Here is a 13,778-nt window from a genome sequence, read left to right as displayed (position 1 = left end):
AAAACCCACAAACAAACAAACAAACAAAAATCAACAACAAAAAACAAAAAAGGACGCACGTGGGGATTATACTTCTTTTTTTTTAATTTTAATTTTAATTTTCTATAGTGTACAGGAATCACTGACGGTAATTAAGTTTCAAACAAACGCGCATTTTTCCATGCAAAACTTGTTGCAATCTGTCACTGACTCAGTTTAAAAAAATATATATATCTATACTTAATTTAAATTCTAAGAGATTATTTATCAAACAAGATGATACAAGATAATCAAAGAAAAAATTGTGTCGAACAATACTGGAATGGGAGAAGAACAACAAATGGAAATATTCATGCATACATCCATCAAAAACAACAACAGCCGGTGTTGTGTACTATTATTGTTGTCAATATAGGCACATTGAATGCCCTTTGCATGTCAAAGATAGGCAGAGATTCAGAAAGGAATGTGGAAGGAGGAGGGAGGTAAATAATGATGTACAGAAAAAGAAGAAACAGCACTAGGCGTGGCCAATACGCAAAAAATTGTTAAAATTAGAATGAGAGAGAACAGACCAACAAGAGTCTGAGAGAGAGATCAACAACAACAGAAGGAAATCTAAATCTGGCAACATTCTATTCCATTTAATTTCGTATGGACATAAAAACGCAATATTCCAAAATGACATGGTGACTCATTTTCAGCTGAGCGTTAACAGGCTCAGAGTTTTCTGCCCTTGTGATCTTCGTTCCGATTCATACGCCACACATTGTTTTGTAAATAACCAACATGGAGGCTGTGCCTCGTCTGCCGATGCTTGCTTTCGAACTGAAACACAGCCCTGAATATGTTGATTTTGGACCGACATTGAAAAAGGTATTTCAGGGTCAATATTGAATTTATTCAGACTATGTCTAATTCGATCATGCCATCTCTGATACGTCTTTGATTTCCTTGATCGTATTGAAACGCAATACTCGATTGTTCAATGGAAATGAATGAATGCCTGTGAGTGTGAATGTGACGGATTCTCGGACTAATCATCACGAGTTCCATTTAACCAGTCTATTTCAGCGCAGTTGCATTTTAATTACAACGTAAAGTGCTGCTGAACTGAATGGAATAAATCGACATGCATTCACGATCTCATACTTGTAGTTCCACTGCTACATACATTGCGACATTCTCTGTGATGATGGTCATATGATCAAATGCTGCTGCTGCGGCAGTGCCTGTTATAATCGTCTGCTGGACATTTTGTGTGTGTGTTTGTGTCAGTGCTAGTTGTCGTTGTTGTTGTTTTGACTTTCATAGCATGAATGTATATAAATAATTTTATTATTATACTGTTGGGTGACATTTTCATCAGAGATCATGTGGCAATGAAAAACAAAGTACAGCATCAGTATCAGTCAAATATGTACAGCATCAGTATCAGTCAAATATGTTTATATAATTAAATCTTTTTACTGCCTCAGCAGCTTTAATTTTAGGCTCTGGCAGTATAAAAATGTTAATAAATCATCAACAAAATCAGAACATTCTATGCCATTGCTCAAATATTAGATTATTAAACAACAATTACAAACTTTAACAAAATCATCATTGATTTAAAAAAAAAAGTTTTTTGGTCATTGGTTTGTGATCATGTGTTTGAAACAAACACTCAAATAATAAAATATACTTTATACATGTGTGAACAGTGAAGACATATAACTGAATCTGAATCTTAATAGATAAATTGAGCCATCAACTTTGATGATCGTACAGTGTTGCAAACATGTTTGTGAGAAAACTGAAAATAAATCAGATTAAATCAAATTCAAATTGGTTAGCAGTTATAAAAAAACACACAGGAAAAGAGAGAGAAAGAGATCCCCAGTTTTTCACGTCTCCAGCAGAGCCAATCCAGCCACTGTTTTGGTTGCTGGGGACAAGTCCCAGCCGGGACAGCCCTGATCTATTTACCCATCTTGTGTGGAGAGAATTCTTAGATCATAAAGATAGCTTGTGGAGCTTCTGTTTCAAGGATGCCAAGTAAGGAGCCTTGATCAGCAACTGTAGCTGGTAGGGACTTCCATAGAGGATTCTGACTTAGGTTGTATCTGAATTTCTGCCTGTGGCTTGGCCTAGTTCTTGTGCTTGCTGGTATCAAGTAGTCAGCTGGTCTAACGTTTATCTTGTGCATAATGCACATATAAAATTCTGAGTTGGAACGTGCTTTGTTGACGTTTTATGAACAGTTTTAAACATCTTTCTTACATTGTGATTGTGATCGTGAAATGATAACTACCATAGGAATTATATAGAATAGGTAATCACTCCAGTGTCTAAATTGTGTATAGACTTTATTCATCATGCATACATTTTATGATATTTATTTGTTTCTATACCTCAGAATTAGTTTTACAGCATCAACTTTTTAGCCTGTAAAACTTTCTGATCCAGTAATTATGTTTTGATTTGTTTCAGTACATTCGGGATCATTATGGTGAAGATCCAGCTGGATATAATAAGAACTTCTCTGATCTGGATCAACTTAGACAGGTAATTTTGTGAGAAGACAAATCTGTCAGTCATTACAAATAAGATTGTATGCATGTTTTTTTGTTGTTGTTTTTTTACTACAGTTTTATAATTAACATAAAACTACAAGCAGTTGTCGCTATCCTAGATAAGTTCTAGTTTTAGCATATAATTAGGAAATGATTGAGGCTGCAAAGTTTACTGATTACACTTACAGGACAGAGTTAGGTATTGAATCATATCAAAACTATTACTGAAGGTAGAGTGCTTGGATTTGGTTACTTTGAGTTTAATTTCAAAATGTTACTCAACTTTGCTAACTTAAAAAAAAATTGTGAGATGATCAGTTGATAGAGTATATTGTGTGTGTCACTGTGTATGCTACTTCTTGATAAAGCAGTTTGATTGTGCATGAAATTAAAATATGAATAAATAACAGGAAACTGCATTCATGGATTGTCACAGTTTTGGTTTGTAGATTACAGTTTGTGTGTAGATGCATACATTTTATTTCATTTGTCTGTTTTATGCCATACTGGGTCTTTTTGGTATTCAACAGATCGTGTGTTTTGTTCGTTATTAAAATCCTGTCTTTTTATCTTCAAGTATTATAATATATATATATATATATGAATACAGTATCTCTCTCTCTATATATACACATATGTGTGTGTGTGTGTTTGAGAAGAGGAGGGTGAAATTCAATCCGTGGAAAGATTATTGATTTTCTTTTATATATATATATATATATATATATATATATATATATTATGTATGTATATATATATGTGTGTGTGTGTGTGCGTGAGTGCGTGCATGTGTATGTGTGCATGTATTGTAGTCTGTCTCTTCTTATAAGTCATCTGGGGTTTAGTAAATCTGTTTGAGAACAGGAGGGTTAAATTCATTCAGTGGAAAGATTGTTGATTTTCTCATCTGATATATCTCGTGTAATACAGGTATATTTCTTTTCCCCAGAATGCCATTCACGTGACTCGTGACTTTGTCGGTTGTGCAACCTTGAAGAGGTATTATGCACAGCTGCATTTGATGAATGGACGATTTCCCATGGGGGAAGGAGGGGAGGCTGCCATCACATTTACATGGTAATAAAAAAACAACAACTGGTTTCCAACTCATTACACCCTATGCCCTTTTGATGTTCAGGCATTTCTGGCTGGCTTTTTCCACCTGTGCCTGAGCAATATTTGGTCCATGTATCTTGATCATGAAACCAGTGTTGAGTGCTTGTAAATTTTGCGTATACATCTGGAATAGTAAGATAATTCTGGCTAGCATCAGTAATGTTTGAACAGTTTTTGACTGGTTTTTGACTGGTTTCCACTATTTTCTGCACTAACTATGGCCAGGCATCAGCGTTTATTGGCAGAGCAAGTACTTGATGAAATATTTGCAGACTCAGACCGTGATTTAAACACAGAACAGAACAGTAATGCAGGTCAGTCAATAGAAATTTATACTGAATGACATTATCAATAATATTGATGATGACGAAGAAGAAAGCATCTTCACAAAAAAACCCAAAAAACCCATAGAGTTTGGTTGTCTGTAATTATACTTGATTTCAGAATTCAGCAAGGCATTATGATAGAAATTGTAATTAAAATGACTTGAAAATTATAGTATAACTATGGAGCAAACATATATAAGAAATATGAACATAATACTCATTGGTATCACATTCATAGCCATCACCTTACGGTACTATTGATGTTAAATATTTCCAGGGAAGACAACCAGACAGGTAGAGATCACATCATTGCTGACATCAAGTTTGAACAGGCCTGTATTCTCTACAACATTGGAGCTCTCCATTCCAACCTGGGAGCTATCGACACAAGGCAAAATGCAGAGGTGAGAATATAGCTGTGTTGATGATTTTGGTTTTGTGCAATAGATGGATGATTGGTTGGTTGGTTGATTTACATGTGTCCGGGGGTTTAGAGGGGTCTCTTTTATAAAGGATATACTGTGATCACTTTCATGCTGCTCAAATTCACAGCACTGGTTAGTTCAATCTTTACTCTGTGGCTGATTGTAAATTTGTAGAATGTGTGTGTGTGTGTGTGTGTGTGTGTGTAAGTGTGTGTGTGTGTAAATTTGTAGTCTGCTTGATATATCTTTTTGTGTATGTGTGTGTGAAACATCAGAGAAAACATTAGCTGCTAGTAGTTGTTCAGAACCTTAGTTTCTCACTTTCTTATTATATTCTTCACAGCATCCAATGTAATGTCTAGTTTCTCACTTTCTTGTAGACTTCTCAGAGCATCTGTTCTAATGCTTCATTGTTTGTATGTTGCAGGGCATGAAGGTGTCGTGTACCCATTTTCAATGTGCTGCCTGGGCCTTCGAGCATCTTCGTGATCATTTCGGGAGCTCCAGTATGAGCACAGACATGGCCCATGAATACCTCACCTTCCATGTCAATGTTATGCTGGTAAGTGTGTGTGTGTATGTGTGTGTGTGTGTGTGTGTGTGTGTATGTGTGTGTGTGAGTGTGTTGCCATTTTTTAAAGCAAATATGTTCACTCTCAACCATTATAGTTTGTAGTGTGTATTTTTCAGATTTGACCATCATAGTTTGGAGAGAGAGAGAGAGAGAGAGTGTTGACGCATGCTGACCACTTTTAAAAGCAGATTTGTTCAGAAACTCAACCATCATAGTTTAGCGTGTGTGTGTGTGTACAATGTGAGTGCGTGTGTGTGTGCATGTGTGTGTGCATGTGTGTGTGCATGTGTGTGTTTGTGTATGTGCATGCATGCTGACCGCTTTTAAAGCAGATTTGTTTGGAGACTCAAACATCATTGTAGTGTTTGAATTTAGTGTATACATGTTGGGTTCTGCATGGGTTTCTTTCATCTGCTTCAGGCTCAAGCCCAGGAATGCATCTTGGAGAAGTCCATGATTGATAGCAGAAAGAACACCATCACCGCTAAAGTGTCAGCCCAGGTGGTTGATTTCTACCGACTGTCGGTCAAGAACCTGGACCAGTGCAATTCTGAACAAATCATCAACTCACGGAGCTACAAGGTATGGAGCACATCGTGAGGTATTGACTTGTCAGTATGATTGTGCACGTTTGTGCATGTGTGTGTGTGTGTGTTTCTGTGTGTGTGTGTGTGTGTTATATGCGGCTGCTTGTGAATGTGTAACTGTTACAAAAGGCCAAAACGTTTCTCAGTTACACACACACCTACACGCACAACCACACCCACACCCACCCACACACCCACATCCACCCCCCCCCCCACACACACACACACACATGCACCCACATGCACCCACACACACCCAAACACACACACCCCACACACACCCACACGCACGCACACATCACCAGCAATAAAATACATCCATGAAAGCCTTTGCAGCTTGAAATGAAATGAATATGATGATAATGTGATTCTTCTCTGCATGTTCTACCCGTCAGGACTGGAAGAAACGCATTGAACTAAAGATTGCCTTCTACCAGTGCATCACCCATTACTACATGGGAAAGCAGTCAGAGGAGCAGCAGAAGTGGGGAGAACGGCTAGCATACTTCCAGGCTGCTCAGGACAAGCTCAACGAATCTGTCAAACTTGCCAAGGTGTGTGTGATGTGGAGCCATACCTGAACTCAGTAACATATGAAAAGGAAAGAAACGAAACCAGGTTTTACGCTGTACATTTAAACAGAAGGGAGGTAATATACTAAGGGCAGCTACTAAAGTACTAGTCATAGCTACTTTTCAATTCTGCTGCTTGGATGGAGTTGTGTTTTGCACAGGGCAGGAACTGGACCCCTGCTGAAGTATTCATCTGTGGGTTACATTAAGTATAGTAAATTTAGCATAATTTGAGGAAAAACAAATTCCTTTTCTTTTTCTTTTTACCATGGTATAATGTGGTGATGGAAATTCAATATCTGATATCACATGTAACATCTGAATGAAGATTATAACGCTGCATTTATGGTGTCAGTAACAATCAGTAACCGGTGCCAGTTGTCAGCTGTTAATAGGATGGGCATTTCCTGATTGTTCCACATTAATCTAGTTGTTCGTAAAACTGTTATGATTATAGTCATGTTTATTTCAGTGTTTGTTTCTACTATCCTTGGTCTCAACAACATTATACTCAGTTTTTGCTACAGTTTCTCAGTCAGTCTCCATCTGTCAGAATGTTACAATCTTTACTTGTCTCTTGACTTCCTTTTGTACCTTTCACTCTTGTATATGTCAGTCTGTTGCAGTCTTTACCTGTCTGTATATGTCAGTCTGTTGCACTCTTTACCTGCCTTTTGATTTTCTTCTGTATCTTTCATTCATGTATCAGTCAGTCTGTTTTAATCTTTACCTGTATATTGACTTTCTTCTGTTTCTCTCACTCTTGTTTGTCCTCATGAATCGACGTCAGAGATAGCACAAAGGTTGTAAAAACATGCTGCATGCAAAAGAACAGGCCAAATGAACATCATGAAAATCCAGCGAATGCGTTAGACAAGGCAGAGCACAAAACCTGACAAGATGGTGTTGACAACCTGGCTCAATAGGAATGAGTCATTGCTTGTAGCTGTTTATTGTGTTTGATTGGCTAGAGTGGACCGGACATGGCCATGTCTCTTATCACAGTCAGCCGCGCATGATTTGGCCAAGCAAGGCAAACAGATAGGTCTAGTTTATGTCAGTTTGATATTGTATATATCACTGTTTATTTTTCTCCACAATTGTTCTTTTCCACTTTCTTTGCAAGAATTGATTGGGGTTTTTTTCTGATACACCATGAAAATGTATGTGCTTTTCAGAATGAAGTGCCAGAAATGCAGGAAGCTTTACGGTTTGCCCAGGATGTTGTTGGAGGAAAGTGAGTATTTTTTCCTTTTGCTAGGTCTCTGCACCTCACACACAGACACAGACGCACACACACACACACACACACAAATGTAAACATGTGCAGTACTCACACTCATTCTTTGAAATAAAATAGTAAGTGTTCCTGTGTTGTTGTTTTTCAGATTTGATAATGTTTTTAGCTATGGATTCAGTTAAAAAGATTTGGAGGCAGTTTTACAGTTTACAGATAAAGTACAGGTTTATCTAAACAACTCAGTTTTATTATTATTCTGCATGCATTTTGTTATGAATGTTTCCTTTATACTGTAGAAAAGGAAGTGAAATTCATCAGGATTAGCATCGGCATCAGGCATTTTACCATCATTGTTTACGGTATTCACAATTGTTTCCAGGTTGCAATCGGCGCAGAAAGACAACGATTTCATCTACCATGAGAAGATTCCTCCTCTTGACAGTTTGCCAGAAGTTAAAGGTATTTTGGTGTCATATACTGTACCATGTCAAACTGATGCAAAGTAGGCCTATCGGTTTGCTCTACTTGGCTTGTTGTTATTTTGTTGCTCCTCTTCTCAAATCGAACAGATGAAGTAGTTGGGATGTTTTCGGAGATATGGAATGGTAAAGACCTGTCCAGTTAGTATTATCTTAAAGTTTAATCTTTGGATGATGTTTCAGGATGATAGTCATTTGGATTTTGGCAAGTCACCTGAATAATGCTTGTGTGAAATGGACTCTAACATGAATATCACAAAAGTAACATTGTTTTTATTCGCCTTCTGTAAGATTTTCACCTTTCTTTTAATGACCTTTTACCAGTGATTCTTTCTGTTTAGCAGTCAATGCTTCTATATTTTAAAGAACAGAATACATGCACACATACATGTGCGTGCAGACACACACACACATACAGACTGTACACTATACACTTTAAAGTACAATGATAATCTCTGAGGAAAAGAACAAACAAAAAACAAAAGAAAAAAACTTGCTTGGAAAGATCTTATTTTACAATTCAGTTATTAAATTTTGTTCAGAATGAATAAATAGATAACGCTAAATGAAATAAACATTCTGGTTTGCAGGTGCACCTCTTGTAAAAGGCATACCTTTCGATCCAGCGGATCCAGAGATTTCTGGTATTGACATCTTTCAAAAACTGGTCCCTATGGAAGCTCATGAGGCCTCTTCTGTTTACAGGTGGGGTGGGTGTGTGCATGTGGGGTGTGCATATATGTGTGTGTGTGTGACTGTGTGAGCATGTATTTCTCTGTGTGTCTGTGCATGTTGTGTATGCATGTTGGGGTGTATATGTGTTTGTCTGAGGGTGTTGGTTTGTAGTTAGGTACCTTTGTGTTTATGAGGCAGTGCTTGTGTTAGTTTTTGGTTCTTCATTGTTTTTGCATTGTTTGTTGTTTTGTTTTTTTTTGTTTGTTTTTTGTTTTGTTTTCCTGTTCTCTGTCTTTTTATTTATTTATTTATTTATTTTTAATGTATGATTTTAGAAGTGGAATTATGTTTTGATTAGTGTGATGATGGTAGTGGAAGTCATTTGATAAGGATGGTTGATTTGAATATCATGGATGTGTCATGTTTGTGTGGATATGGTAGGATTGTGCTCCTAAAATGACAGGAAAGATCTTTTTGTCTGAGTCCTGTTTAAAAAAAAAATGTTGTGATGATTATAACTCGTCTTTTTCTGTCTTTGTCTTTTACCCCCACTCCCTCTGTCTCTTTCTGCCTGTCTGTCTCTCTGTATCTCTCTTATTCTGTGCTATGTCCCTCTTTGCTTCTCAGTCTCTTCCTGATTGAAAAAAGTAATTAAGATACTCGAGTTGTGCACCTTGAAATAATAGTGAGTGTGCAATTTTTCAGTGAAGAGAAGGCCAAACTCTTACGAGCTGTCATGGAAAACATTGAAACTTCCAACGTGGAGCTGGAGTGAGTATTATTTATACTTTGTACCTTAAAACCTGGATAACAGGTTTATATGTAGTATCTCACAACCTGAATGATAGGTTTTATTCCTGTGAATCAACTTCAGATGCCATATGTTGATGCTAGTATTAGACAAAGTTTTATTTATGTGATTCAACACAGAGCAATGTGCTTTGAAGTGTCATGTGTGTTGGGTATGGAAGTGAGGCCTGTTCTTGGACAGTTTATCACATCACTGTAATTTAATGGAGAATTGTTTTGGTGGTTGTGCAGACAGTTTATGGCATCATTGTCACATAATTGTAGATTGTTTTTAGTGGTTGTGCAGACAGTTTATGATATGATAGTGACATGATTTTGGATTTATTTGTGTGTGTGTGTGTGTGGTGCAGGGAGTTTATGATAAGATAGTGACATGATTGTGGATTGTTTTTGGTGGTTGTGCAGAAAGTTTGTGACATAATTGTGGATTGTTTTTGGTGGTTGTGCAGACAGTTTGTGACATAATTGTGGATTGTTTTTGGTGGTTGTGCAGACAGTTTGTGACATCATTGTGACATAATTGTGGATTGTTTTTGGTGGTTGTGCAGACAGTTTGGGAAATCATTGTGACATAATTGTGGATTGTTTTTGGCGGTGGTACAAACAGTTTATGACATCATTGTGACGTAATTGTGGATTGTTTTTGGTGGTTGTGCAGACAGTTTATGACATCATTGTGACGTAGTCGTGGATTGTTTTTGGTGGTTGTGCAGACAGTTTATGATATGATAGTGACATGATTGTGGATTTTTTTTAAATTTATTTTTGTTTTTTTGGTGGTGCAGAGAGTTTATATGATAGTGACATGATAGTGGATTGTTTTTGGTGGTTGTGCAGACAGTTTGTGAAATCATTGTGACATAATTGTGGATTGTTTTTGGTGGTTGTGCAGACAGTTTGTGACATCATTGTGACATAATTGTGGATTGTTTTTGGTGGTTGTGCAGACAGTTTGGGAAATCATTGTGACATAATTGTGGATTGTTTTTGGCGGTGGTGCAAACAGTTTATGACATCATTGTGACGTAATTGTGGATTGTTTTTGGTGGTTGTGCAGACAGTTTATGACATCATTGTGACGTAGTCGTGGATTGTTTTTGGTGGTTGTGCAGACAGTTTATGATATGATAGTGACATGATTGTGGATTTTTTTAATATTTATTTTTGTTTTTTTGGTGGTGCAGAGAGTTTATATGATAGTGACATGATTGTGGATTGTTTTTGGTGGTTGTGCAGACAGTTTGTGAAATCATTGTGACATAATTGTGGATTGTTTTTGGTGGTGGTGCAAACAGTTTGTGACATCATTGTGACATAATTGTGGATTGTTCTGGTGTTTGTGTGCAGGCAGTTCATGACCTCACTGCAGATTGACCCCTCCACATTTGAGCAGCTGCCCGATCGACTTCCTCAAGAGCTGCTGGAGAAGTGTGCTGCCATGAGCGTTCGCACGAACGCTATTAAAGATCTGGTGGACGCCATGTCAGGTATGTTTTGTCATGATGGTTAGTGTGAGCAGTGATAACAATAGTAATGATAATGATAAGATTAGTGAATGGATGCCATGTTAGGCACTGAGCAGTATGATGATGATTATCACAGAGATGGTGACAGCAAAGTGGAGGAGAAGAAGTAGAATACTAATGATAATAATAGTGATAATTATAGTGATATTTATGTTAATAATGATGGTGATAACAATGTTAATAAGAAGAAGAGAAGAAGAAGAAGAAGAATGTACCTCCGTTATGAATCTCCCTCCTCTAAACAGCCATTCAGTAATTGTACATACCACACAAAATAATAGTGTTAATGATAATGATAGCAGTACATTTATATAGCTCTTTCTAACCACTCAGAGTTCTTTTGAGAAGTAACACATCAAGTCAGTCATAAAAGACACAAGAACACGCACACATGCACACAAGCATCCACGCATGTGTGAAGGAGAGACAGTCGTAACACATGAACCATGGGGGTTTTCTACATTTTTCCATCTATCTGTGTAACTGGCTTGTTTTCTACCTACCTACTAAACCACATACCCACCTATACTTTTATTTGTGAGGCAAAAGCCCCTCATGAACCAGGCAAATAAAGCATGCATAAATAACAATAATCCAGTCATAGATGCATAAGAACCACAACCTTTTGTAACCCTGATAAAAAGTGGAGTTTTGTCTTGACCAGTATGATGATTTGTTGTTGTTGTTTTTCGTTTCTCTAGGAGTATCGGGACTTGCCACAGAAGCTGAGATGAGCATAAAGGAAATCCAGGACATGATCGCCGAAGACACCCAGAAGTCAGAAGACTTTGAGGTAGAGGATTTCATTGAATCATTGTTATACTTTGCAGATGGAAGCATGCAGGCTCCATGCATGCACACATGTGTATATTTGTGCAAATGTAAATGTATACATGCATACATTCCCACAAACATATACCGACACACACAGAACAGAGAATTTGGAAAATTGGGCATTTTGTGTAAAGTCTGTTATGACAAACAAGTAGTACAATACAATACAATGCAATACAATACAATGTAATGCAATGCAATGCAATACAGTACAATACAACACAACACAACACAACACAACGTAATGCAGTACAGTACAGTACATTTCAGTGCAATACATCACAATACAATACAATAGAATACAGTACAATGCAATGCAATGCAGTGCAGTGCAGTACATGCAACACAACACAACAGAACACAGTACAATACAGTGCAATGCAACGCAACGCAACATAACGCAGCACAACACTACACTGCACAACACAACACAACACAACACAACACTACCAGAAAAGGTCCTCTGTGTGTGTGTCACGTACAGAAACAGTTTGGCAAGAAGATGCCCAGCTCAGTGCTGCCGGGTCTGGCCAAGGACTGCGAGGGCCACGCGGACAAGCACGCCCAGGGCTCCCAGCTGAATGCCAACCTGCACACCGCCATGAACGCCCACATCACCAACCTCAAGCTGCTGGCCCTGCCCCCGGACCAGTTGCAGGCTCAGCTGCCACCAGCCCAGCCACAGAGAAGTGAGTCTCTGTGTGTGTAACTTTTGAGCCACGGAGAAGTGAATCTCTGTGTGATTATGAGCCACAGAGAAAGGAGTCTCTGTGTGTGTAATTTATGAGCCACGGAGAAGTGAGTCGCTGTGTGTAATTATGAGCCACAGAGAAGTGAGTCTGTGTGTAGTTATGAGTCACAGAGAAGTGAGTGTGTACGTAATTATGAGCCACAGATTTGTGAGTCTATGTAATTATGAGCCGCAGAGAAGTGAGTCTTTGTGTGTGATTTATGAGCCACAGAGAAGGGAGTTGTGTGTAATTTATAAGCCACAGAGAAATGAGTCTGTATATAATTAAAAGCCACAGATATGGGAGTCTATTTAGTTAAGAGCCACAGAGAAGTGAGTCTGTGTGTAATTTATAAGCCACAGAGAAGTGAGTCTCTATGTAATTATGAGCCACAGATATGTGAGTGTATGTAATTATGAGCCACAGAGAACAGAGTATGTTAGTATGTAGTTATCAGCCACAGAGAAGTGAGTCTGTGTGTGTAGTTATGAGTGACAGAGAAGTGAATCTGTGTGTAAATTATGAGCCACAGAGGAGGGAGTCTGTGTGTAAGTATGATCCACAGGGAAGGGAGTCTCTGTGTGTAATTATGAGCCACAGAGATGGGAGTCTCTGTGTGTAATTAAGAGCTACAGAGAAGTGAATCCATGTGTAATCATGAGCCACAGAGAAGGGAGTCTCTTTGTAGTTATGAGCCATAGTACAGAGAAGTGGGTCTGTATGTAATTATGAGCCACAGATAAGGGAGTCTGTGTGTAGTTATGAGCCACAGAGAAGTGATTCTGTGTGTAATTATCATCCACAGAGAAGTGAGTCCATGTGTTATGAGCCACAGAGAAGGGAATCTGAATGTAATTTTGAGCATTAAAGAAGGGAGTCTGTGTAATTTTGAGCCATAAAGAAGAGAGTAGTGTAGTCATGAGCATGAAGTAGGGAGTCTCTGTGTAATCATGAGCCACAAAGTTTCCCTTGAGAAATTGAAACTGAAACGTTGGGAATGGTGAACATGACATAAACAATGAGGCTGGCTTGTCTTTTGAATGTTGAGGTGTGGAAGACGAGGAGGTGATGACGGAAATGCGGCGCCTGCTGGGCAAGGTGGAGGAGATGAAGGTGCAGAGGGCCAAGCTGGAGAAACAGTTCAGGGACGACATCCAGAAGGACGACATCACCACCGTCCTCATGGCTGCTGACTCCATCAAAGATGTGTGTGACGCATGTCGTCTTATCACATTTGTTTATTTGTTTGTCCCATTTGGCGTGTGATAACACGTTTTGTTGTCTCTTCGTTTTGCTTGTCTGTTTTGTCCTGTTTTGTTTCACAAGAGATGTCACCGTTTTGCTCTTAT

The 13,778-nt window shown here is 38.2% G+C and overlaps 1 protein-coding gene across 1 annotated transcript in view; it reads left to right on the top strand.

Moving 5' to 3' along the window:
- Positions 1-743: 743 nt before the first annotated feature.
- The window catches only part of LOC143292714 (tyrosine-protein phosphatase non-receptor type 23-like), a 47,924-nt gene continuing 34,889 nt past the window's right edge, over positions 744-13,778 (top strand). The window contains 15 exon segments of the mRNA XM_076603234.1: positions 744-855; positions 2,452-2,526; positions 3,484-3,611; positions 4,254-4,380; positions 4,829-4,963; positions 5,396-5,557; positions 5,958-6,116; positions 7,313-7,371; positions 7,754-7,833; positions 8,444-8,558; positions 9,234-9,299; positions 10,686-10,825; positions 11,566-11,657; positions 12,183-12,387; positions 13,478-13,635. Coding sequence (XP_076459349.1) covers positions 769-855; positions 2,452-2,526; positions 3,484-3,611; positions 4,254-4,380; positions 4,829-4,963; positions 5,396-5,557; positions 5,958-6,116; positions 7,313-7,371; positions 7,754-7,833; positions 8,444-8,558; positions 9,234-9,299; positions 10,686-10,825; positions 11,566-11,657; positions 12,183-12,387; positions 13,478-13,635 — 1,788 coding nt within the window. The 5' untranslated portion in view covers positions 744-768.

Source organism: Babylonia areolata, chromosome 18 (genome assembly GCF_041734735.1).
Source record: "Babylonia areolata isolate BAREFJ2019XMU chromosome 18, ASM4173473v1, whole genome shotgun sequence".
Classification (NCBI taxonomy): domain Eukaryota; kingdom Metazoa; phylum Mollusca; class Gastropoda; order Neogastropoda; family Buccinidae; genus Babylonia; species Babylonia areolata.
The sequence above is the reverse complement of the archived record's forward strand: the minus strand, read 5'-3'. Positions and strand labels throughout refer to the sequence as shown.